Raw genomic sequence first — 26,709 nt, 5'->3', positions numbered from 1 at the left:
CCCAATTGCCTTGCCCAAAAAAAAAAAAAAAGATTGTTTTGATGATCTCATCCGAGCCTGGAAATTACCCCAGGAGGTAAAGGCCTTGGGTTTTATTATCTCCATTTTATAGATGCGGAACCTGAAGCTTAGAGTGGTTAAATGCTTGACCCAATAATTAGGATTCCATGGCAGGATTGGAACTCAGGGCTCACCCGCTCCTAATTCCAGACCTACTGCAAACTGCCTCTCTAATCAACTGGGGCTCCTGCAGGTCTGAAATCCCAGGGCTTCCCTGTTCTGGATTCTGCCCCAAGATGAAGGGGCTCCCGTGGGACCCAATCCCCACTGGTTTGTCAGTGTTAAGTGGGGGGGGCACTCTTCAAGCAGGAGGGGGAGGCCAGGAAATTTCAGAAGATACAAAAATTAAAAATAAAATAAAACAAATCCCCACCTTCTATTTGATCAGTAGGAGGAAAAACATCTGGAAGAGAGATTGTAGCAAGACTGTATGCAAAACACACACACACACACACACACACACACACACACACTCTCTCTCTCTCTCTCTCTCTCTCTGTCTCTCTCTCTCTCTCTCTTTCTCTCTTCTCTCTCCTCTATCTCTCTCTTCCCTCTTTCTCTCCCTTCTTTCTCCCTCTCTCCTCTCTCTCTCCTCTTCTCTCTCTCCCTCTCTCTCTCCTCTCTCTCTTTCTCTCTTCTCTCTCCTCTCTCTTCTCTTTCTCTCTTCTTTCTCCCTCTCTCCTCTCCCTGTCTCCTCTCTCTCTCCTCTTCTCTCTCTCTCCCCCTTTCTCCCTCCCTCTCCTTCCTCTCTTCTCTCTCTTCTCTCTCTCCTCTTTCTCTCCCTCTCTCTCTCCTCTCTTTCTCTCTTCTCTCTCCTCTCTCTTCCCTTTCTCTCTCTTCTTTCTCCCTCTCTCCTCTCTCTCTCCTTCTCTCTCTCCTCTCCTCTCCCCTCTCTCCTCTCTCTCTCTCTCTCCTCTTCTCTCTCTCCCTCTCTCCTCTCTCTCTCTCTTCTCTCTCCTCTATCTCTCTTCTCTCTTTCTCTCTTCTTTCTCCCTCTCTCCTCTCTCTCTCTCCTTCTCTCTCTCCTTCTCTCTCTCACCTCTCCTCTCCCTGTCTCTCTCCTCTCTCCTCTCTCTCTCTCTCTCTCTCTCTCTCTCTCTCTCTCTCTCTCTCTCTCTCTCTCTCTCTCTCACAAAGACAGACAACACCTAGCCCATTAGGACAAGGGACCCAGAAGCCAAAGCAAACCCATAAAGATACGTCCACCCCAATGTAAAAAACAGACAGAAGGTACCTTAGAATCCAGTCCAACCCCTTCATTTTGTAAATGAAGACAGCGCTCAGAAGTAAAGTGACTCACCCAAGGTCACACATACCCCTAGCAGGTCATAACTCAAACCCAGATCTTCTGAATATAAATTTGGAGTGTTTTCCCTTAACCTCTGACCAAGGGACAACAACAACAGAACAACAATAATAAGAATATGGAGAGAGTTTTAAACTTTAGTAAAATTCTGAGCCTCAATTTCCTCATCCACAAAATGGGGATGAGAGTAGTATCGGCTTCACAGGGTTACTTTGTCTTCTTCAACAGAATGTAAGCAATGTGAAGGCAGGAAATGTTTCCTTTTTTATCCTCATATCCACCATCCATTAGCAAAATGTTTCTCAATAGTGTTTGCTGACTGACTGACTGATTGAAGGCTCAAATGTGATACCATGCATAAAGCACTTTTTGAACCTTAAAGCTCTATTAATTTTCTGATGATGATGATGATGAAAAACTAGCATATATATAGCACTTTAAGGTCTGTAAAATGCTTCACAATTATTTCACTTAATCCTCACAACAACCACAGGAAGGCAGATGCTATTATTATTATTATTCCCATTTTACAGATGAGGAAACTGAGGCAGACAGGCGATGAGTGACTCACTTAGAGTCATACAGCTAGGAAGCATCTAAGGATCTGAACTAGGGTTTTCCTAAATGCAGGCCCAGCAGGAAGCTAGGGTTCAAAGGACTCCAGGTCCAATGGTCTACTCACTGTGCCAAGTAGGCACCTGTTTACCATTATTATTAGATTCTATCATTATAAGTTTCATCTCCTTTGAGCCTGGAGAACTAGGGGTAGCTGACTGGCAAGCGGATAGAGTGCTGGGCCTGAGTTCAAATCTAACCCGAGATCCTTCTTATCTATTGTGACCCTACGCAAGTCACTTAACCTGCCTGCCTCAGTTTCCTCAACTGTAAAATAAGAATAACAATCACACCTACCAGGATTCTTGTTGAGGATCAGATGAGATAATAACTATAATGTGCTTTGCTGATTTTGAAGCACCATATAAATGCTAGCTATTATTAACCCCATTTTACAGATGAGCAATCAGAGGCTGGGCAAAGTCAAGGGGCTTGCCCAGGGTCACTTAGCTAGTATCACCGGTAGGCTCTGGGGCCAGCATTTTATGACCACCCTCAAGCTGCCTCTGGAAACATTCTGCTCACATCCCTCTTCCCTGTGCAAGGTCTGGCTCTGCAAGGGTACTGTCTGAAAGTTATGACAAATGTCCCACAGAGTTGAAGGGTCCCTGTCCTGGGGTTCACAGCAGAGCCAGAAGTGGCCTCAGATGAGGTCTAGAATCCTCAGATGACAAAACAGGACTAGAGAGATGAGGTGACTTAGCCAAGGTCACACAAGGATTAAGCAGCAACATTTGAACTCAGGTCCTCAGACTCAAAAGCCTCTAGCCACAATCTCTCTAGTACTATACAAACTCCGAGCTATGGGTCCTGATTGAACTCCCCAGACCCAGACCCTCTGGTCTCCACCCATCAGCCCCAGGGACTGGGTTGAAGCAGAAGGACACCTTTCAATCCTGAGGGTGGGGCAGGGGTGTGGGAGGCTCCTACAGGGCTGAGAAATGATCTATAACCTGGGTGGAGGAGGGGAAAAGAGGATCATAGGATTAAGAGCTAGAAGGGCCTTGGAGAAATCGTCTCATTCTTACATATGAGTAAACAAATGAGCATCTTGTCCAAGGCCATAGTGTTCACTGGGTCACAGACTCAGAAGTGGAAGGCCCCCTACAGACCATCTAGTCCAACCCCTCATTTTACAGGTGAGTAAACTAAGGCCCCCAAAAAGGAGAAGGTGACCTGACCAAGGCGACATGACATGGGCAGGCAATGACCATGATGGAGCCGGGATTGGAACCCAGGTCTATAAGCTCTAAACCCAGTGTCCTTTCATAACTCCATCCCCCTCTGGATACAGGTATGAGAGGGGACTCTGGCATGAGTCAAGGAGGCACTCACCTTCTTGCCCCGGAAGACGTGGTACCAGACGGATGTACCTCCAAAATCGATGTGGAAGTCCGTGAAACAGCCTTTGACGCTCATCAGACAGTATCTGCAGGCACCCAAAGGGGAGAAAGAAAAGGAACCCTGAGAGCCTGTTTCATGGGGGGCCAAGTCATACCCTGAAGGCACCTCCCTCACCTGAGACATAGGGGAATTGGGGGAGGGGGTAAATAAACATCCAGGTACTGTTGGAGATTCCCTTACGGGAAGGCCCTGGGTTTGGTGACCATGGCCAGGCTGTGACTACCTGCCCCTTCTGGAAGGGGGTGGGGGAGATTATTTTCTTCCATGGACTGGTACCAAACCACAGGCTATTTCATGTGTCATGACCTCCCCACCTCCTGCCTCCACTCTCAGCTCCCAGCCAGGCCCACCTGCAGTTACAGGTACTAGCCTGACCTTTTCCCTCAGCTGGACCCTGGCTGGGCTTACCAGTCAGCTGCCTACTTAGCCTCTGCATCCCTAACACCCAAGACCCCTCCTTCATTCATTTATCCATCCACTGCCTACTGAATACCCACAGAGAACCAAGGAGGAGACAAGGTACCTAAGCTGGCTTCCCTGCCCTCCAGAAGCTCCCAGTCTCCACTGGGGAGAAGACAGGCAGAAAGCTGAGTGACAGTACAAGAGGAGTCACCGTCAGTCCTTGGCAAGGGGTAAGGAGGGCGATGAGGGCTGGGGACTGGAGGGGTCACAAAGGGTCCACAGAGGAACTGGCAGGAACAAGCACAAAATGACTGGGTAGAGAGACACCCAAAGCATGGGATTTAGAGACAGAACAGCCCCAGCCCTTGACTTTATGGATGAAGACAGTGGAGCCCACACAGATAATAAAGTGACTTGGCCACAGTCACACGAGAAGCAGGAGGCAGAGCCAGAACTCCAAAGCTGGTCCTTTCCTCCTCTGCCACCCCTGCCTCAAGGCTACCCCAGCAAAGCCTTCTAGGAGCACCCACTGGTCCTCGCTCCCCCTTTTCCCTGCTCATACCACAACTGCAAAGTGGGAAAAGAAAGGGCTGCCCACCTGGAGAGCATGCCCCCTCCTTCCTGGTCTGCCCTCCTAGGTGGTGGGCCAGGATGAAAAGGAAGAGGGGCAACCCTGGAAGAGCAGCAGCTGAGAGCTCTGTGGAGGGAGCCCAGGCTCCAGACCCTCCAGGTCCCCTCCCCAATTGAGGCACCATCTAGAACGACGCCTCACTGCATGCACCCTGCATGCACACACACACACACACACACACACACACACACACACACACACACACGCGAGCGCGCGCTTACCCCACTGACCTCTTTTCCTCATTCCACATTCCTTTTCCATGGTCTGCGGAAGGGAAGGGCTCAGGGTAAGGGGGAGAGGGCAGCAGCACCTTTGGACCAGACTTGATCCAGAGAAAGGATGGGGAGGGGACTGGAGCTCAAGAGAAAGAGGGAGAGGGGAGCTGTCTCTCTTTCCCTTCCTTGCTCCCCCTTCCCACCCCACGTTCAGGTAGAGGATCATTTGGCAGTATGCAAACGGCGTGCCCCCCATCCCTCCACCCGATAGGCTGGAGGGAACCTTAACCATGTGTCTGCAGGAGGCTAGCAAATCACAGGGCCTTCCCGTACATCAGAGCCTGGCTGCCTAGCAACCCTATCGAGGGCTGTAGTTGACAGAACAGGGCTCAGCGCTGTCCCCCAGACAGGCGGCAGGCACTGGCGCTGCCTTTTTAAAAGTCCTTCTCAGCTGGACAGCCTTGGCTGGGCTGTGGGCACCCTGCGCTGGGGACCAATGGGCTGTCTGCCCCTGCCTTCTCCCTCTGCCCACCCCTGCCGGCCCAGCCTCGGAACTGCTACAGCCTCCATCTCAACCTAACTCTTCCTTCCTCCAAAGAGGGCATGGGGGAGGCAGCATTTGGGAAGCTCAGAACCCACCACACCTCCAAAAACCAAGCAGATTCTTCAAAAGGCATCGTTTCAAAATATTAGTCCTTCCCATCCCCATCTCCCTCAAATTCTCTCCTCTTCCTTTAAAAATTTTGGCTCAGTTCCTACTGAACGTGAATCTTGGGGAAGAAAAGCCTGAGAACCCCGTTCTGGGAAAGAGAACCCCTTTCAGACTACCGTCACCCCCCAAACTTGTTTCATTACTGAAACGGGGCTCAGGTGTCTAGAGACAGCAGGGGAGGGAGCTAGTAAGGAAGTTCCCTCCCCTTCTATAGGGTGATGGACGCCAGCCAAACTTCACCCCCTGCACCCCCAAACACGTCTACTTCCAAAAAACCCGCGGACTCTGGGGTATCCAGTCCTAAGTGTAAGCTTAGTGCCCAAGCTTTCACTACCCCTCCAGTTGGCCACCAGCAACTCAAGCTGAAAGTCAGTTGGGGAAAGGAGGTATAAACTTCTGGGCCACACTCCCCGGGGAGGGGGGATTCCCCCTCTGGAAGAGGGAGAAGGCCTGGGACAGCCTCCTCCCCGTAGGTCACGGACTCGTAGGTCACGGACTCGCGTTGCTGGCAGCAGCCCGGGAGAGACCAAAGGCCCCGGAGGCCCCAGGTCCCCTTCCAGCCTCTCCCCTCCTCCCCACCCCCAAGCTGGACGTTCCAGCCATTGTATGTATCACTGTGGGCTGTCGGGGAAAGAGAGCGGCTTTGGTCAGAACAAGGATGCTGGCCCGGGGGGGGTGCGCTAAGGCCCCTGCCATCTCTCCTGTCCTCTCCTCCCCCCTCCCCTGGCTGCATGGCTCCGGTAAGCTACGCCTTTGCACTGACCTCTGCTGCTTCCTCTTCCAAAGCACACCGCAGTCACATGGGCCACGCACGGCTCTCTGCCACAGCCAACTAATCTCCCCCCTCCTCCCCAGCCTAGCCCCGGCCAGCCCTGGCCGGCTGCTCCTCCCGCGCCCACCCGTGGGCACGGACAGCACACAGCCACACAAGTCTGTCTGTGTCTCTGTCATGTGGGGTCTCCAGACTGGCGGCCCTGCTTAGCTTGGGCTTTTCCAGGGCGGGAGATGGGGACTACAATCCTCCTACAGTCACATACCGGGGGTAGGGGTGGGGGTGCTGAAAGACCCCTGCCCCTGCAAAAAACAAAAACAAAAACAAGAAACTAGGAAGCCCCAAACTGGACGCCTAGAGGGGGTCCCCCTTACAATGAGCCTTAATTGGCTGAGAGCTCGGAGGGTCGGGGCACCTGAGGGCATCAACTTTCCAGTCCTAGCTTAGGGTCCTCCCCCTGGAGGCAGGGAGCACCCGCGTCCGTCCCGCCCCCTTCCCCCCACCCCCGGCCCCGGGCGGCTTCACCCAGTCCCCCAACTTGAGAAAACTACGCCTGCCCGCCTAGCTGGCGGTGGTGAGGACGGGTACTATGGGCGTCCCCTCCAGCAGAGGTCCGGAGCCCGGACCTAGCAGGGGTGACCAGCAGGGAAGGCGCGCAGGCGCGCGCACACATGCATGCATGCATGCACACACACACACACACACATACACACACACGCAAGCACACATACACGCGCGCGCATCTCCTGCCCACACAAAGCCGGGACATATATACACACACACACACACACACACACACACACACACACGCACACTCACGCGCGCGCGCGCACTCACACCCCGAGATCTGCGCACAGAGGCGGGCTAACACACCCGCTCACAGCCGCCACCGCCTCCTCCTCCTCCTCTTCCTCCTCCTCCCCCTACGGGACACAAGCTGAAGACCAGCCCACAACACCCAGCCAGGCATACACACAACACGCGCGCGCACACCCCCACGCAGGCACCTACAGCACTCCAGGGTGAGGGGCCGGGGGCGCACCGAGGCGGGTGGCCGCAGGTCCGCTGCACCCTCCCCAGCCCTGCCCAGCCCGGGCTGGCCCTGCCCACGCCACGCCGCGCCGCCCCGCGCTCGCCAGCTGGGGTTACCCTGGCCTCCTCTGCCCGGCACGCCTCGGCCCCAGCTGCCAGGGAGCCCAGGGGAGCCTGGTCTTCCGTCCCCGCCGAGCGGGCTTCCTTCCTTCCTTCCTCCCGGGAGCTGGGTGCTAGCTGACCGCGCTCATCCCCGCGCTGAAACTGAACACCAGCGCCGAGCCGAGCCGAAGCCCGGGCGGGAGGCGGGCGGGCGGGTGGCTGGCTGCAAGGGGGGGACGCGGCGGCGGCGGCGGCGCCCAGCCCCAGCGATCAGCAGGGGACGCCGCCGCCCACAGCTCGCCCGGCCTGGGAGGGGAGGGGACGCGAGGGGGGAGGGCCACTTCCACTCACTCTCCCAGACCCCCTCCTCCCCCAGCCCATGCACCCAGGCCCGTCGTGGGTCTGGGCAGCTCTCCGCAAAAGTTCATCCTTCTCCGAGGTTGGACGTGCCCCGGTGGCCCAGCCACTGAGTGGCATCGAATGGGGAACATTAGGTAGGGCACCCTTGGAGGGGATGGAAATCTGAGGAGGGGACAGGCAGACAGCCCTGGAAAAGGGGCAGGGGGTCCGGGAAGCCAGAGACCTCGTTCAAAGATTCCAGGATCTAGGAAGCTGGAACTACCCTCTTTTTACAGAGGAAGAAGAAACTGATACCCCAGGGGTTAAATAACTGCCCCGAGGTCAAGTGGAGGAGCAGAAATTTGAACTCAGGCCCTGTGACTCCAAGTTCATCCCTCTTCCCATCTCCCTACTTACTCAGTCACTTCTAAGTGACCTTGGACAAGTCACTCCCCTCTCCATGACCATGTCTTCAAAAGGAAAGACTGGGACTGTCTAAAAGTCCTCACCAGCTCCAATATTCTAGGAATCCTCCAGAATTGCCTTGAATTTCCCCAGGGGAGAAGAGTGCCCTGGTCATTTTAAAAGCTGGAAAGAACTTTAGCAGTCATATAGCCCAAAACCCTTCATTTTGCAGAGCCAAGGGGGAAACTTGAGACCCAAAGAATTCCAGTGCTGGGGGAGGGGAGGGCTGGGTTGAGGAGAGAGGGCCAGGCCAGGATGACACACGAGATCCAGCCCAGGTCTCCTGACTTGGGACAGGTCTACCACAAGTGACCCCTGAACCACTAAGAGTTAACTGGATACTAACCACCATGGCCTTGACTTAGGAGAAACTGCTATAGATGCCCTCCTGCTCCTTATGGGAATGAGCCAAGGTCAGATCTAGGTTCAAGAGGTCGGTGACGAGTGGCCGTTACCAACCAGCCACCTCTTTCCTCATCTTGAAATTAATTTTTTCTTTAGGAAAAAACAAACAAAAACAAAACTAGAGGCAGGAGAAAAGACCTATACATTGAAAAGAAGTCCAACTAATTTAATCTCTAAGGGGTCTAACTCAAAAGTCTATAAGCTTAAGTGACAGAAGGAGGCAGATTTTGTCTCTGGAAATAAAAATTCTAACAATTCTATCTATCCAGACCTTCTGTGGCACCATGATCACCTACTGTGTGCCACAAATGAAAATAGATGTGGAAGTCAGAAAACATGGGTTTGAAAAAGTCCAAACTGAACACTGGAATTAAAATGACCAAATTTGGTCCCAGAGTAAAAAGCTGAGAAAAATGTACCTTCCTCCCCTCTTTACAGAGGTGGGGCCCTATGGCTGTGGAATACTGCATATACTATCATCTCATCTCCTGGTGAAGTACTGATTGATTTTGCTGAAATGTTTTCTTTGTTATAAAAGATTGCTTACTCCTCTGAGGGGGAAGGGATAGGTTCAGAAATAAAGACTGATATGGAAACAAAAAAGTCAATAAAAAGAAGAAAAAATGTGAGTTAAGTCCTTATTCTACATGTATTTCTCACCTCTGACCTCTTCCACCTCTCAGGATCCTAAGACTCAGCTCAGATGCCATCTTCTATGGGAAGGTCTTTTCTGACCCCATTAATGGTTGGGGGTGGGGAGAGGTCTCCATTCCTCTCTCCCATATCAAATTATCACACAAATATTTATACATGCACATTTATATTTCTTCCCAAGAGAACATGTAAAGTCCAGAATGGTAAGGACTATTTTGTCTGTGTCCCCTAAATTACTAGCCCTGTGAAAAGTCCCATCTTTTCTCTGGACCTCAGTTTCCTCCTCTGTTAAATAACAGAGGGACTGCCTAGATCATCCGTTCTCAGGACCCCTTTACATTCTCAAAATTACTGAGGAGTCCCCAGAGTGGGTTATCTCTTTGAATATATGTGTGCATTGGAAATTAAAATGTCTCAGTATTATTATGAAAATAGTTTTGACCTGGTAGACCCGCCCACTGAGGACTTCGGGCCTGTATCTTTTTTCCAGGGCTATAGTCTATATCTTTCTTCTTTTCTCCCTAACGCTGTGATTTGAGGCTCAGTCATTCATCCCAATCCAGGGAACTCCCTATTTCAAAGAAAGTGTCAGAAAGGGAGGATCACATAATCATAACTAAAAAAGGCTTCTGGGGACAGCTAGTCCATCCTCATTTTACAGAGGAGGAAACCCCCCCAACCCCCAAAGGGGAAGGGAATTGGCCAAGGTCATAGTGTTAGAAGCAGAAGAGGATTTGAACTCTGCTCTTTTCCACTCACACACACACACACACACACACACACACACACACACACACGTGCGCCAATGGGGGCTTCTGCTTGCAGGGGATCTGTTTGGTTCTGCTCAGCTTCTGGGTCCAAGGAGCCCCAGAGATTAAGCAAGGTCTTGACTGGCACCGGGGCTGCAAAAGAGACCTCTTCCCCTCAGCCCCTGCAGCTTCTCCTTAGCACCACTAGGGGGCAGAGGGCCTAGCAGCTTTCCAGAGGGGATTCATTACCCAAGCAATACTTCCTCATTCCCGTTCCCCATCCTCAGGGCACCCCTTGGTTTTCCAGCCTTGCAGGGACTCGCATTTACCAACCACAGGGAGAGAGGCCTCTACCCTCTGCGAGGCAGGCAAAAGGCCTGGGTTCTGGCCTAAGCTTCACACTCCCCAGTCCTGTGACATTCCACAAATCATTTCCTTTCTCGAGGTCTCAATTTCCCCATCTGTAAAATGGGGGCAATAATGCCTGCTCTTTCTACTCCAAAGGGCTATGAAGAAAGCTCTTCTTGTGGTGAGAATCACAGAACATAATGGAGGTGAAAAACAAGAACTAGGAATCCAGACACATTTCTTGGGGAGGGGGAATATCAGCTCTTGGAGGGCAAGGGGCTGCCTTCCCTTCTGTCTTTTATCCTAGGAGCATAGATTAAGGGTTGGAAGAGGCCTCAGATGTCATCTGGCCCAACTAACTCACTCCTTTTACAGATAAGGGAAACTGAGGCCCGGGAATGTGAAAGCCAAGGTCACCCAGGTAATAAGTTCCACCTCTAAATCCCAGCTGCCCCACTTTCTTCAAAGCTCAGCTGCAATCCCATCTTTGGCAGGAGGCCTCTCCCAGGCCCACCTCTCTGAGACCCCTCCCTCTGAGATCATCCCCCATCTACACAGGGTGTATCTTGTCTACACGTGGTTATCTGTGAGAACGGTAGCTCCTAAAAGGGAAGGCCCCTGTTGATATAAGTGCTAACAAGGTTTGGCTGGGAGGGGGGAGGGCAGGTTGGAATGGACCTGTGATTTCACTGGATACAAGAAAGTCCCTCCACCAATGTAGGTCCACCCCTATTCTGTAACTTACCTCTTAAAAAAGGTGGGGGGCAGGCGGGTGGTACAGTAGATAGTGCTCCAGCCCTGGAGTCAGGAGGACCTGAGTTCAAATCCAGCCTCAGACATTTACTAGGTGTGTGACCCTGGGCAAGTCACTTAACCCAGATTGCCTCCCCCCAAAATAAAGTTACCAGGGGGGACTAGGTGGTTAAGTGACTTGCCCAGGGTAACTCAGACAGTACATATCAGGGGTGGGACCCAGGTCTTGCTGACTCCAGGCTGGCCCTGAGGTACATTATCTCAACAATGCCTATAATAACAGCAGTAGGATTGAGAATCAGTATGGGGTAGTGGATGGATTGGCTTGAGCTACAGTCTAAAATCCCATGTTCAAACCTCACCTCAAAGTATTTACTAGTTATGTGATTATAGGCAAATTACTGAACCTCAGTCTGCCCCTCTGCAAAATGGGGATTATACTGACACACACACACCCCCCCCCATCTAACAGGATTATACAGAGGAAGGCATTTTACATTCTAGTTGTCATCCCCATGTTACGGATGAGGGTCTGGTCTGAGGCAGAATTCAAACCCAAGTCTCTCCTGAGAGAGTCCGGCACTAACTATCTCCTAGTAGTGACAGAAGTACTATCATAGGGCAGGCCGGGTGACTCACCCAACCCCAAGAGGGACAAAGGCCAGGTGGTACAGGGAGTAAGCCTCCCCTCTGACTCCTGCCTTCCCCAGCTTTCTTCAAGACTCAGCTGGAATGTCACCTCAGGGAGGCCTTTCCCCCATTTCCCCCAGTGCCGTCCCTCTGGGATCACTCAATTATTAAGGGGCCGACTGTCGAATCTGCGCACTTAATAAAAATCACACCAAGCTGTTACCTCCTCCAGAGGGTAAGTAGGACCCTGGACAAGTCACTTAACAATTAGTGCCCCAGACAGCCAGGGCTACACAGAGCAGGACAGGGGCTCAGGTATGTACATACAGCCAGGTTCCTTTCACTTGGGGTTATCTCTCTAACAAGGAAATCATAAGTCTGGCTTTTAAAAAATCACCTACTATGTGCAAGGCAGCCTGTGCATTAAGCCAATGCTGACCTTTCCTGGACCTTTTGCATGACAAATAGCTTCTCTGTTCCCTGACTCTTGCTCTGAGGAAAGAATACACTGGGGCAGGGGGTATGTGGAAGGTAATGAGAGGAAGCCAAGGGAAGGGTGGAGATCTTTCACAGATCTTTTGTTAGGTCATTAAGCAGTATTTCTCCTTCAACTCCAATTCACCCTTCCATACCATCCCCAGCCACCTATGAAAACCCCATATTAAAACTCACACACACACACACACACACACACACACACATCCCCAAGAGAAGGTACGGTAAGATCACCCCAACCAAAATTAGGAAAGTGATGGGGGTGATAAATATTCAGGGTTCAGAGCATTACATTTTTAAAACAGCTCATAAACCCAAGCACTTTTCACAGCACAACCAAGTGAGATGGGGAGTCTAGGTATTCTGCCCATTTCACAGATGAAACTGAGGTTCAGAGCTGCTAAGTTACTTGCCCAACGACACAAGCTAGTAAAGAGCAGAATCAGGAACTTAAAGTGACTAAAGGCAGGGCATTCTTTCCGCATGTTAGCTAGAGAAGAGGTCTAAGAGACCGGCCAGCAAACACATCTTGCTGGGTGGTTCATTTCGACAGTCACAGGACTTTGGAAGGAGAAGGACTTCCCTAAGCCTGAGGGAAATCACAGGTGCAGGCTAGGACTGGGGCCTCCCTCACAACAACTGGGGCGGGGGGGGGGGCCGCTATTATTCTTCCCATTTTACAGATAAGGATACTGAGGCAGAGGAAGGTTAAACATCACACAGCTGATATCTGAGGCTGGATTCTGGTTTTCTGACTCCAGGCCCTGAACAGCCTCCATTGCCCATGCCAGTCCTCCAGTTTTGCATGAAGTCCTCCAGTGAGGGGGAAGACTCCTCTTAGACGACAATAGTAGCTTTATAAAAAAGAAATGGGAGCCCTGGAGAAGGGCAGTGACTGACCAAAAAAAAAACACAGGCACAGCCAGCAGCTGAGAACCCAGGTCTTCCGACTCTGAATTCTTTCTACCCTTCCGTGGGACAAAAACACTAACTGGGAAGTCACAGCCCTTGTGACCCATGACCTTGGGCAGGTTCCATAAAATCCCTAGGCCTCAGTTTCTTCTGCTGAAAAATGGGAGGGTTGGATAGAGTGGCCTCTGAGGGCTCTTTCAGCTAGAGGCCTTGGAGCCTAGCATGTGGGTTTAAATTCCCCATGCCACCCCAGAAGCTTATGACCTGAGGCAATATCACTCAGCTCCCTGGGATTCCATGGTCTTATCTTTAAGATGAGGTCCCTTCCAGCTGTAAATCTAGATCCCATGACCTACCCAAGATGGCGCTCAACAGGATGGAAGGAGATTGGGAGGAACATGGAATTTCTCCTTTTAGGGGCACAGGGGATAAACAAAACATATCATGCTCCTCCTTCCCACCATTTTTCTTTCTTATCATCATCGCTAGAAGAAATATCCCCAAAGATATCAAGGTTCCAGAGGATTCTTGGGTGCTCGTGGTACCCAACACCAGGAGCCATATTATGGAAATCAACATTAAGAGGCAATGCCATGAATGCACTTCTGGCCAAGAGAAAAGGGGGTTGGAGCCTGGAAAGTGGGTGTGAAGGTTGGAATCTGGCCTCTGTAGTTTCCTAGCTCTGTGACCCAGTGTGACCACTCTGACTGTGCCTCAGTCTGCCGGACTATAAAATGGGAGGAATCCATCCAGAGGCCACATGGGGAGAAAGGGCATTGAGAACTTTAAAGGGGCTACCATGCAAGCAGCTGCTATGGTTTGTTCCAATAGCCTCAGGCTAAGTATGGACTCTTTGAGGTCACTCTTTAAAAAGATCACAAAGGAAAAGCGCTTAGGAAAACATTTTAAAAGTAGCATTTTCCAAGTTGGTAATTCTGTTTAGAGGCAGAGAGCCCAGCACACAGAGTGTGAGATAGAGTAGTGAGATCTAGCAATATATCCTTGGGTCCATAGGATGGAGAGCTGAGAGAGGCTTTAGAACAGGGGATGTCAGAGCTGGGAGGGGCCTTAGAACACAGACTGTCAGAGAAGGAGGGGGTCTCAGAACAGGGAATGTCAGAGCTGGGAGGGGCCTTAGAACAGGTAATATCAGAGTTGGAGAGGAGGGAAGCTTTAGAACAAGGAATGTCAGGGCTGGGAGAGAGAGGCCTTAGAACAGGAAATACCAGAACTCAAAGGGTTCTTAGAACATGGAGTGTCATAGCTGGGAGGACCCCTAGAACAAAGAATGCTAGAGCTGGGAAGGAACTTAGAACAGGGAATCTCAGAACACGGAGTGGGGCCTTAGAACAGACAATGTCAAACCTGGAGGAGCCTTAGAACAGAGAATATCAGAGCTAGAAGGGGCCTGAAGGCAAGCCAGTAAGCATTTATTGAGGGTGCTCTGTAGTAAGGAATGGGAAAAGGAAGGAAGGAAGGAAGGAAGGAAGGAAGGAAGGAAGGAAGGAAGGAAGGAAGGAAGGAAGGAAGGAAGGAAGGAAGGAAGGAAGGAAGGAAGGAAGGAAGGAAGAGAAGGAAAGAAAAGAAAGAAAGAAAGAAAGAAAGAAAGAAAGAAAGAAAGAAAGAAAGAAAGAAAGAAAGAAAGAAAGAAAGAAAGAACGAAAGACAGTCTCTGCCCTGGAAGGGCTCACATTCTAACGGGGAGACGACATGCTAACAACTCTACTCAAACAACTGCATTGGATAAAATGAAGTTGATCTCAGAGGTGAGAAAGCCTAGAACCCAGGATGTCAAAGCTGGAAGGACATGAGAAGAGAGAATGTCATACCTTGGAGGGCCTTGACAGCATAGAATGCCAGGGCCAGGAGGGGCCTTACACAGAATGTCAGAAAGACAAACATAATGACAACAATATTAAGGAAAACAACACTGAAAGATTTGGAGAATTCTGAATGCCATGAACTGACTTCATTGGACAGACAGTGAGGATACCTTAGCACAGAGGTGGTGAGCTATGGGTGTAGAATAAGGCGTGTGTCATCAAACAGGCACAGTGCATTAGTTTGTCTTTCTTAACCATACTTCTCTGTCAAAAAGGAAATCTCTACTGGAGGAGTGGCACTGAGAAGCAAAAGTTATCATTTTAAAAAAACATCAATAAAGCTTGTTTTTAAAATAAGGTTAGAATTAGAAGGCAGCTTAGAACACAAAGTGACAGAAGTGGGGGGAGGGGTCCTTAGAACTTCAGAACTGGAAGAAGCCTTAGACACAGGGGTGGGGAACCTTCGGCCTCAGGGCTACATGAGGCCCTCTAGGTCCTCAAGTGGGGCCTTTTGACTGAATCCAAATTTCACAAAACAAACCCCTTACTAAAAGTATATGTTCTGTTTCCTACCCCTGCACTTACAACATGAGAATCGCAGTTAACAAGGACCTCACAAGACAGAAAGGATCACCACTGGAAGACAGCTTAGAGCACAGAAGGTCAAAGGTAGGAGGGACCACAGAAAACAACATCAGCTAACAGGCATCCTTAAAAGTGATGGACATGGATTGGGAGGACCCGCGTTGGGATCTCAGATCTGCTACCTGACCTGCAGGTATTGAAAATCACTGGCATTCCGTTTTCTTTCTTGTAATACGAGAGAATTGAATCCATCAACATCTCAGGTGCCTAACAGCTCTTACTTTAGGGTAAGAGGAGGAGGGATGGGAATAAACATTTATCAAGCTCCTACTACATGCCAGGCACCACATTAAGGCATTTTTCAAACATTATCTAATTTGATTCTCACAACAAACCTGGAAAATAGGTTGCTATTATTATTCCTATTAAACAGTTGAGGAAACTGAGGCAAACGGCAGTTAAGTGACTCTCTCAGGATCATACAGTTAGTGTCTGAGGCCATATTTGAACTCGGGTCTTCCAGACACCAGGCCCAGTGTTCTAACCATTGAGCTACTTAGTTGTCTTGAGAGAACATGCTTGTAAAAAGAGAAAGAGAAAGAGAGAGAGAGAGAGAGAGGAAGAGGGAAAGAGAGGAGGGGAGGGGGAGGGGGAGAGAGAGAGAGAGAGAGAGAGAGAGAGAGAGAGAGAGAGAGAAGAGAGAGAGACAGAGAGAGAGAGAGATAGGAGAGAGAGAGAGAGAGAGAGAGAGAGAGAGATAGGAGAGAGAGAGAGAGAAGAGAGAGAGAGAGAGAGAGAGAAGAGAGAGAGAAGAGAGAGAGAGAGAGAGAGAGAGAGAGATAGGAGAGAGAGAGAGAGAGAGAGAGAGGAGAGAAGAGAGAGAGAGAGAGCAGAGAGAGAGAGAAGAGAGAGAGGAAGAGGGAAAGAGAGAGGGGGAGAGAGAAAGAGAGAGATAATATTTGTAAAGCACTTAGTATAGTGCCTGCCACACAGTAGGCAAAATAGAAATACTAGTGATGACGATGATGATGGATAAAGTTTCAGGAAGACCAGAGTTCAAATCCAACCTCAGATACTTACTAGCTGCAAGGCCCTGGGCAAACCACTTCACCTGTCTCGGTTTCTTCATTGGTAAAATGGGGATAATACTAGCACCTACCTGCCGGGCTTAGCACAGCACCTGGCACGTAGTAAGCACTAGACACCAGCTATTACTATTGTTATTATCATTAGTGTTATCATTATTGTTGTTATTATTATCACTGTTGTTAATGAACAAAACCCTAAACATTGCCCCCCAAAGTCCAGTCTTTTTCACCTACATTTGTTAAATGACATCCACATTCTTTTTAAGGGAAAAAATGGACTCCCTCCAAGATGACGATTTTCTTTCTATTACAATTGGAGTATTCATAAGACACTCCCCTGGCCACCAGCTGGAGCTGGGAAATCTATCTGCCCTATAACACAATAGGCAAATTAGAACAGAATGAGCCCCGAAGGATTGTGTGTAAACCTAATTCAACAAATTCTCTTACAATGGGGAAACAAAAAAGCACCTTACATTGCTCTTTATAAGAATCGCATTCTAAAAGCTTTTTGGGCAAAAGTGAAGGACATTTTCTGTAACTGGAGTGATGATCCTGCTAATTTTTCTTTTGTGTGAATAAAGATCCCCCAGTATACTGGGTTTACCTAATGTGGGGTATGCCTGCCTAGAGACTGGTATATGATGGCATTTGTGGAAAGTGATTTAGACCCAGATCTTTTTTTTTTTTGCTTTTTTAGGCAATTTGGGGTTAAGCGACTTGCCCAGGGTCACACAGCTAGTAAGTGTCAAGTGTTTGGTCTGAGGCTGGAATTGAACTTAGGTCTTCCTGACTTCAGGGCTGGTGCTCTATCCACTGCACCACCTTGCTGCCCCAGACCCAGATCTTTTTTAAAATCATACACTTAGTTAAGACCAGGAAAGGAAACGCCTGATTCAGGGTCATGGTCACATGACGGTCAACGGGAGAAGCTGAGGCCTGGGATCTCAAAGCCCTTTCCCGTTGGCCTGACTTTGGGCTCCTGCTCTGGCCCCAGACTGAAGCCTTGGATCTAAGAGGAGGAAAGAGGACAAAGAAACCAAAGAGGTGGGAGGCAGGCCCAGAGACTCAAGTCTACCATGCTGGAATTCCCCTGGGGGATTCACTAGGGAGGCAGGGCTTTCATGAGATACCCCAATGGTTTCTGAGCCAGTGGGGCTGACATTTCTAGGGAAAGAACCTTCATGTTACTAGTGACAAAGGCAAGGGCTATTCTACCCACTACAAGGACGGGAAAAGAGAGGCCCAGGAAAGACCAGGGCCCTTACCTGGGCTGTGGCAGAGTCTGGATGATGGCAGTGATGGTGGTCATCTCTGTATCTCTCTAGGCATGTTACCCAGTTCACACAGGTAATAAGTAGCTCAAGTAAGGTCTGATTCCAAGCACGATTCCACGTATGTCAATCTGCCCACTACAATATGCTGCCTGTCGCCAAGTTGTACCCGCTCGGTAGCGGTAAGCTCCTCAAGGGAAGGGGCTATTTTTTCATTTTATTGTTGTATCCCTAGCATCTATGACCTCGACTAGCATACAGCAGGCGCTTAATAATGTCTGTTGGATTCTGACGATTTGTGCCCTTTCTGCTTAAGACCAAGGTCCAGGGGTGTGGGGACACTTGGAAGAATCCCCAAGGAAGAGTTTGAAGTGTCCCCTAGAAGGCTGGACCAGAATAACAGGAAGCCCTTCTCCACTCCTCAGCCCTCCCTTTAAACTGGGCATCTACACCCACGCCCACACCGCCACCCCCTTGCCCTCCACCCCCAACCCTGAATGGCCTTACTTCTTAACCTTGGGGTACTTCATCTCTGCAATGAGATTGGTAGACTCCGTCTGCTTCTCTTTCAGGTGCTGGGGCCACATGTTGTCTACCCAATCCACCAAGTCGATCTGAAAGCCACAGAACCACGCACCCGTCAGGGCAGCTGCCCCTGGCTTGGCTCGGCCTGGCGTGGAGGCCCCATCCTTCCTTCTCTGCCAGGATCAGAGTATCTCTGAAGGCCATGCCCTCCATTCTCACCTCCACTTCCTGGAATCCCACACTTCTGCTGAGGCTGGGTTTGGCTACCAACTCCTACGGGAAGTCTTCCCTGATCTCCTTACCTGGCTGAGTGCTCTCTATTCTCTGTTTACATATTGGATCTCCCCACCACCACCACCACCACCCCATCCTCACTGCAGTAGAACATAAATGCCTTTAGGAGCACCTGGCACTCAGGAGGCACTTAACAGATGACGGTTGGATTAGATTGGTTTAGTTAAATTATATGGATGGTCTTGACTTGGATTGGGTTAAACTGATTTGAATTAGGTTGGGTTGGCTTAGACTGGACTAGATTGGGCTGAACTGTGTCAAACTGAATTAAGTGGATTATGCTGATTTAAATTGGGTTGGATTGGCTTGGACTGGACTGGATTGGGTTGAACTGTGTCAAGTTGAATCAATCAGATTACAATGAATTGGGTTAAGTTGAGCTGAACTGGACTACGGGCCCTAGACACTGTGGACCTTGGGCTCCAAGGAAGAATCTGGAGAGATTCCCTAATAGCTCACCTGCTTTATCTAAGCCCCCAGTATTCAGCCACCTGTAACACACCCTCTCCATCTCAAGAGCTGAACCACCCTTTCTTCTCCCCAGGACAGCCCCCAGAGCCAGGATCTGGTCACAGTGTTAGTCACTGCCAACATCGCCTCCTCCCTAGTATTCTCCAACCTTCTTCCTCCAATCTCAATTACCACTTCAGCCAATGATATAGAACAGGCAGCATGGAGCAACGAATGGAATGAGCATTGGATTCGAAGGAGGCTAGGTTCAAATATACCTGTGTCACCTCGGGTAAGTCACTAACCCTCTCTGGGTATTAGCTGTCTCCTCTGGGGAAAGATTTGGTGACCTCTGAGGTCCCTTCTGGCTCTGTGTCTACTACAATCCCATGATTCCCCGGCTCATGACCGAGTCCAGGCTGCTCCGCCATCAGCAGCACCCAGGGCCAAGGAGGGTGGAGATGGGTGTCCCTGGGGAAGGGAGGGAGGGATCAACGGTCTTTACCACATTAGGCCTCTTGACCAGGTTCTCCAGCTTCGTGTGGCTGAACTCGAGGCTGATGACGTTGTACAACTTCTCCCGCTGGCTCTCAGGCATCTCATAGTAGCGCACAAACTGGGACATGCTCATCTCCGTGCCCTTCTGGCTGTTGACGTCCATCACGTCCACTAGTCGCCGGCTCCCTGGTAGCAGAACCCACACACAGGCACCCACGCTGACTCAGGGCTCAGAAAGCCGTGCCTTCCCCAGCCTGACCACATCCATCCATCCATCCGTGGGGCTGTGAACACATGCTGGCTTTTGCCATTCTCTGTATGCCCAGCACTTAGCACAGTGGCTGGTACCTAATCAGAGCTTAACCAGGACTTGCTGACCGACTAGCTGACCCAGCAGGGGGTAACACTGCCCCCCCCCCAAACTGACTGGAGAAGAGACACCAGACCTGGGTTCTACGGATGCAGCGTGACTGGGGTCGGAGGACCTAGGTTCAAATCCCGCCTTTGTATACACTGTCAGACAACACACTGGCTGTGGAGTCAGAGGACCGGGGTTCAAATCCCACCTCTGACAACTAATACCTATGTGACCCTGGGCAAGTCATGATCTCACTGTGCACATTTTCATCATCTGTAAAACCAGAGGGTTAGACCAGATGGCCCCTGAGATCCCTTATGGAGTCCTGTGACTCCATAAGCCTCATTTTCCTCATCTAGAAAATGGGAGGTAACAACACTTTTCTCACCAAAGAACGTTACAGAAATGTGAAAAATACCAGCACGTTGACCACTCACCAACCCTGACTGCAGAGGGCTGAAGCCAAAACATGTTTCCCAGGACAGTCAGGTGGCGCAGTGGATAGAGTACCGGCCCTGGAGTCAGGAGGACCTGAGTTCAAATCCAGACTCTTGACACATAACACTTACTAGCTGTGTGACCCTGAGCAAGTCACTTAACCCCACTGCCTAGCAAAAACAAAACACAACAAAACATGTGTGTCCCCCACCCCAGCAACAACATGAAGGGCTAAAAATTTTTTTTTTTAAATTAAGACATGAGGGGCTATAGGTACAGAATGAGACACATACTGTTAGACATGATCAATACCTTGACTTGTCTTGCTTGCTATATATATACTTTGTTGCAAGGGACAGTTGGTTGGATGTGAAGCACTGGGATGTTGCTTCAGTGTTATAACATTTATTATGTTATTTACTATATTTGGATTTGCATTATTATGATTATATAATGTATTATATAAAGTATATGTGTCATATTGTATAATATGTAAATGTATCTTATTATATCTAAATTGTATTATATCATTATGTCATTAATATATTATGTTTACTATATTTATATTCATTACATTTCTATAATATAGTTTATATGTTACATATAATATATCACATATATTTCTAATACATATGCATTTTATTACATTTACATATTTATTATATATCATTAATATGATGTTTATGTAGAAACTTGTAATGTGAGTTATTACTACAAAACTCTTCAGAATGCTATCTGAATATGAGAGGGCACAGTTTCCCTACAACCACCTCCATAATTGAGAGCCCTCTCAGAGAGCAGCAGGTAAGCATCATGGTTGGTTCAAAAGTTAGCTTTAGAGTAAGAAAGGCTAGAGGTCAAATGTCACCTCTGGCACTTCAGCTGCGTGACCCTGTGTAAGTCACTTGACATGTGTAAGACTCAGTTTCATCTGTAAAATGGGGGTGGATAAGGACCATAGGGCCTCACCCAAAGGGCTGTTGACAAGTGAGTTGACATGTATAAAGTGTTGTATGATGGATGGGAATTAATTCAAACTTAGCTTCCAAAAAGAAAGATGCAGGGAAACCTGGCCCTGCTTCTCTGCAAAGGTGGAGAACTAACCTACAAAACGCTGAATATAACATAAGACTTTTTCAATATGTTGGTTAGTTTTGATGAACTGATTTTTTTCCCTCTCTTCTTTTTTCTTTGTTACAAGAGATGGCTTTTTAGAAGGGGCAAAGACATAGTGAGAAATGTAGGTGATCTAAAAACCAAAGATGTCAATTAAAGAAATGTGTAATGTCAGTTAATGTTATTATGGGAAGAAGAAAGGACTGGACAGTCTTCCTGACCACCCATTTGGGGTTTGGTTGCCTTGGACCAAAAAAACCCCAAAAAACAAAAAATGGAATTTCTTTTTCTTTTGGGAGAAGAAATCCACCAGAGGGCATCACTGAACCAATGCTCAGCCTAGAGATCTCCAAATCCTTGTGATCCATTCACAGCTCGCCCTCCAGGCCAGCCCAGCCCCTCCTCACCCCCTCAGCACTGTCTCCCGCTGCCCCCCCACCCAGGTCCCAGCTGGACCTTCTTCTCCCACCAAGGCCAGAGCTCAAGGGCAGCCAGGAAACTGTACACCAGGGGCCTTGGATTGTGTCTGCTGCTCAGTGACCTTTCCTCCCTCACCCCTCCTGTCTTTCCCTCCACTCTCCTCCCAGCCTCGGTGTTTTGTTCAAGGGGCTTGGGAGAAAACAGGATGTCAGGAGGTAAGAACTGGCTTATCCACCTCACTACTGCTGTGCCTTTGAACAAATCCTTTCCCTTGTCTTGTGCCTCATTTTCCCCATCTGTAAGATCACCATCATAATCCCCTCCCCAGGTACCTCACAGGGTGATGGTGAGGGGATGCTGTCACAACCAGCTAAGATCCCAAACTGATAAGAATGCTACGAAGAAATAAGGCATTGATTGGAGCAGCTGGGTGGCTCAGTAAAGACCCAAAGTCAGGAAGAACTGAGTTCAAATCTTCCTCAGACACTTACTAGCTTTGTGACTCTGGCCAAGTCACTGTACCTTTGTACACCTCATTCTCCTCATCTGGAAAATGGGTATAACAACAGCACTTATCTCCCAGGACTGCTGTGAGGGTCAAATGAGATAATATTTGCAAAGTGCTTTATACAGCACCTGGCACACAGTAGGCACTATATAAACGTTAGCTTTGGTTTTTTTTTTTCATTAACTGAATCTGAAAACTTTTAAATGGCCTTCAGGGGTGTGTGGCTCCCTTCTGCTTCTACAGTGACAGCAGGTACTGAGAATCCCATGGTATGTAGGCCTTCTCCAATCTCCAGGTTGGTGACCGGTGAATTTCTCAGTCCAACGTCCAACATGCAGGCCTGCTGCTGGAGGAATGGAACTGAGTCGGGTGAATTTTGACATTCTTTCTATAAATGAAAGCTGACCAAGAATGGGAATCAGCTAGACAGAAGGATGATTTACAGGTACTTCGTGGAGAAAATAAATACCTTAGGAATATTACTCCACTGTTGTTGTTCAAATGTGTCCGATTCTTTGTGACCCTGTTCGGGTTTTCTTGGCAGAGACGCTGGAGTGGTTTGCCATTTCCTTCTCAAGCTTTACAGATGAGGAAACTGAGGCAAACAGGATGAAATGACTTGCCCAGGGTCACACAGCTAGTAAGTGTCTGAGGCTGGATCTGAGCTCAGGTCTTCCTGACTCCAGGCCCAGTGCTCTATGCACTGTGCCACCCAGCTGCCTAGTATTACTCTGAGGTTGACCCAAAGGGCAAAGGAGAGGCCCATGGGGGTCAGCACTACCATTTAGCGGTCTGCATATCCTTAGACCAGTCACTTCGCCAAGGAGGTAGTGAATCAGACTAGAGGGCGTGACCTGGAGGAGGATTCCTCAGATAAGTCCAAGGAAAGCCAGGAGAGAGGAGAGGACCAGGAAAGGAGAGGGTTTTCAACAGTGTCACTGGCTGCAGAGGGGATTGAGAAAATGAAAATTCATTGCAACCTAGATAATGTGAATGTGTGGTTTTCTGAGTCAGTATGCTAAACTGTTTCTATATGAGGTCAGGGCTCTGCTTTACTTTTTTAATAGTAGTCACTGGGGTTTTTGTTCTTCTGGTTCCCCTACTTTGTTCTGCATCAGTTCGCACAAATCTTCCCAAGTTTCTCTGAATTTTCTGGTGCCATAATATGACATTATAGTCACACACCCCTGAGGTCCCTGAGCATGTGCTCTGTGATCCCATAAAAACGTCTTGCACTTGAGAAATGGATTTAAAGACGTCACATCACCAAGGCCTTTAGATTTAGCAATAATCTGACTACTGGCCAGTCACCAAAGATGAAGCAAAGACCGAAAGACCCGCCCCTCAGGCCCCGAGATGTTCACGGCCCCATTTTCTGTGGTTGCCGAAAACTAGGAATAGAGTGGGTTCCCACGGTCTGGAGAATGTCTGAACAAACTGCAGCATGTGACTATAATGTCATATTTTCTCAATCCCCTCTGCAGCCGGTGACACTGTTGAAAACCCACTCCTTTCTTGGTCCTCTCCTCTCTCCTGGCTTTCCTCGGACTTATCTGAGGAATCCTCCTCCAGATCACGCCCTCTAACCATGGGTGTCCTGTAGGGCTCTGTCCTGAGTCCTCCTCTTCTCCCTCTCTACGGTTTCATTTGGTGATCTCACCAGCTCCTGTGAATGTAATGACCATCTCTACACTGATGGCTGGAGAATCCACCTTTTCTGCCCCAATCTCTCTACTGATGTCCAGTTTTGCATCTCCAACTGCAGACGTCTCAAACCTGAACATCCAGAGGCCAGCTTAAACTCACGTCCAAAGCAGAACTCACTGTGTTTCCCCCTAAGACCTTCCCTTCTACTATCGAGGCAGCACCATCCTCCTGTTCCCCAGACTCCCGACCTAGGCAGCACTCTGGTCTCTTCACTATCTCTTACCCTCCCACATCCAAGCTTCTGCCCAGGCCTGTCCCCCTTGTCCCCTCTTATGCCGTCCACACCCTGGTACAGGCCATCATCACCTCATGCCTGGACTGTTGCAGTAGTCTGCTGGGAAACCTACCTGCCTCCAGTCTCTCCCCATCCGTCCAATCCATCCTCCATTCAGCCACCAAAGGGATTTTCCTAAAAAGCAGGTCTGACCACGACACTCCTCTACTCAATAAACTCCCTATCACCTCCAGGATCAAGTACGAAAGTCCTGTTTGGCCTCCAAAGCCCTTTATAACCTGGTCCCCCCTCCCACTTTTCCAGCCTTTTTTTTCCTTTTTTGGTGAGGCAATTGGGGTTAAATGACTTGTCCAGGGTCACACAGCTAGTAAGTGTCAAGTGTCTGAGGTTGGATTTGAACTCAGGTCTTCCTGACTCCAAGGCTGGAGCTCTATCCACTGCACCACCCAGCTGCCCCCTTTTCCAGTCTTTTTACACCTAACTCCCTGACACATATGCTTTAATCCAGTGACATTCGCCTTGTGGCTGTTTCATAAACAAAACTCTCCCTCTTTCAGCTCTGGGCATTCTCTCTGGCCATCCCCCAAGTCTGGAACATACTCCTGCCTCCACAATGACTACTGTCCTCCCTGGCTTCCTCAAAGTCCCAACTAATATTGCATCTTATACAGGAAGTTTTCCTCAACCCCTCTTAATTTTGTCTGTTGACTATTTCCCATTTATCCCGTACATAGCTTCCTTTATACACATTTGTTTGCATGTTTTCTTCTCCTTTAGACTGTAAGCTCCATGAGGGCAGTGACTGTCTTTTGCCTCTTTTGTGTATCCCCAGCACTTAACACAGTGCCTGGCACACAGTAGGTGCTTAATAAATGTTCATTGATTATTTATTTTGTAAACACTTCCCCAATTACATTTAATCTGCTGCAGAGTTTCTGTGGCCTACACCTCTGAAGGAAATGATTGTTTTTGTTCAGTCGCGTCCGACTCTCCATGACTCCATTTGGGGTTTTCTTGGCAGAGATACTGGAGTGGTTTGCCATGTCCTTTTCCAGCTCATTTTACAAATGAGGAAACTGAGGCCAACAGGGTTAAGTGACTCGGCCAGGGTCACGTAGCTAGTAAGTGTCTGAGGCTGGATTTGAACTATGACTCTAGGACTAGGCCCCAAAAACTTGGCAATGGCCAGGCTTCGAATTCTATCTCACTCCTCTTAGTGAGGGGCCACAGGAGTGACATGGTACATACACTGTCTGGCATGGCTGGGTTTGCTTGACTCTGTGACGAGAGAGGTTTCACTGATGGGAGTGGCACAAAAATTACTATAATGAAGAAAAAAAGAGGCACCAGTGAAACTTTTACCCCAGAAAGAAAAAGATGCCATGAAGGAAATGTGTGAATACAAAAAGAGGTATAAAAAGAGTGTCAAGAAGGAGAGAGAACCTGAGAAGTGGCCAAAAAGCACCTTCCTCCATGACACAGAAAGGTGGGGGGCTACAGGGGCAGGATGGTGTGTACAATATCTATTGCCAATGTCATGCTGAAAGTGACATCCTAGGTCACCTAGTCCAACCCTCTTGTTTTTCAGATGAAGAAAGGGAGAACCAGAGAAACGAGGGCTCAAAGGTAGTATGTATCAAAGTCAGCAGTGGTGTGTTTGCTGATAAATGTTCAACCACCAGCTTGGGGGGAGGGAGGAGCACTCCACACACTTTTAAGTTTCATATGCATTATTAACTTTCCTCCATCACTTCCTTAACTCTAGACAATCCACACAACTATATGACTAAAGCCAGACTGGGTGCCGTTTGTCAATTTCTGAGAAATGCATGCTCACACTGAAAAAGTTTGCCCTGGCTCCAACACACCCCTGAGAAGTATGATTTGAGCTCAGATCCTCTGACTCCAAGGTCACTGGTACTTCCCATCATACAATATTGCCTCCTTATCCCAGACAGTGACTTGGTTTGTGGGTTTTCCCTCGCTGTTTTTCTTCTGTAAGGTTTGTTGTACGGACATTTCGGTTGCAGAAAGGAGAGGGGGGGAGAGGAAATCGTCTATGGAACGCCGATGATATCCACTTGAGAAGATACACAGCCCCTCAAATAAAAATGCTTAAGGAGAGACACAGACTGTCCTCGGAAGCCGAAAGAAAAAGGACCCTCCACTAACTGTCCTGTTGGAACCTGTTAGAAGGCGGAGCATTGAGGGAGGTGGAGATGTCTGGATTTTACAATTAATTAATTAATTAATTAATTAATTAATTAGTAGCAAATTTATACTTATGCATAATAAATATTATAAATAAATAGCAGTTTATTTACATATGACTCTTTTCAGAGTTTTGAAAGTTATCACTAAGAAAGTATAAATCAAAGAACTGTTTGGG

The 26,709-nt window shown here is 48.8% G+C and overlaps 1 protein-coding gene across 1 annotated transcript in view; it reads right to left on the bottom strand.

Annotated features, from left to right (window-relative positions):
- KDM2B (lysine demethylase 2B) overlaps window positions 1-26,709 on the bottom strand; it is a 137,692-nt gene that overhangs the window by 85,320 nt on the left and 25,663 nt on the right. The window contains exons 5-7 of the mRNA XM_078154287.1: window positions 19,546-19,724; window positions 18,279-18,385; window positions 3,317-3,410 (exon numbers count right to left, since the gene is read on the bottom strand). Of these exons, the coding sequence (XP_078010413.1) occupies window positions 3,317-3,410; window positions 18,279-18,385; window positions 19,546-19,724 (380 nt within the window). The remainder of the gene's footprint in view (window positions 1-3,316; window positions 3,411-18,278; window positions 18,386-19,545; window positions 19,725-26,709) is intronic.

The sequence above is a fragment of the Phascolarctos cinereus genome, unplaced genomic scaffold (genome assembly GCF_003287225.1).
Source record: "Phascolarctos cinereus isolate Bilbo 61053 unplaced genomic scaffold, phaCin_HiC Scaffold_4;HRSCAF=312, whole genome shotgun sequence".
NCBI classification, from domain to species: Eukaryota; Metazoa; Chordata; class Mammalia; order Diprotodontia; family Phascolarctidae; genus Phascolarctos; species Phascolarctos cinereus.
Note: the sequence above shows the minus strand (reverse complement) of the source record. Positions and strands in the feature narration are given on the sequence as shown.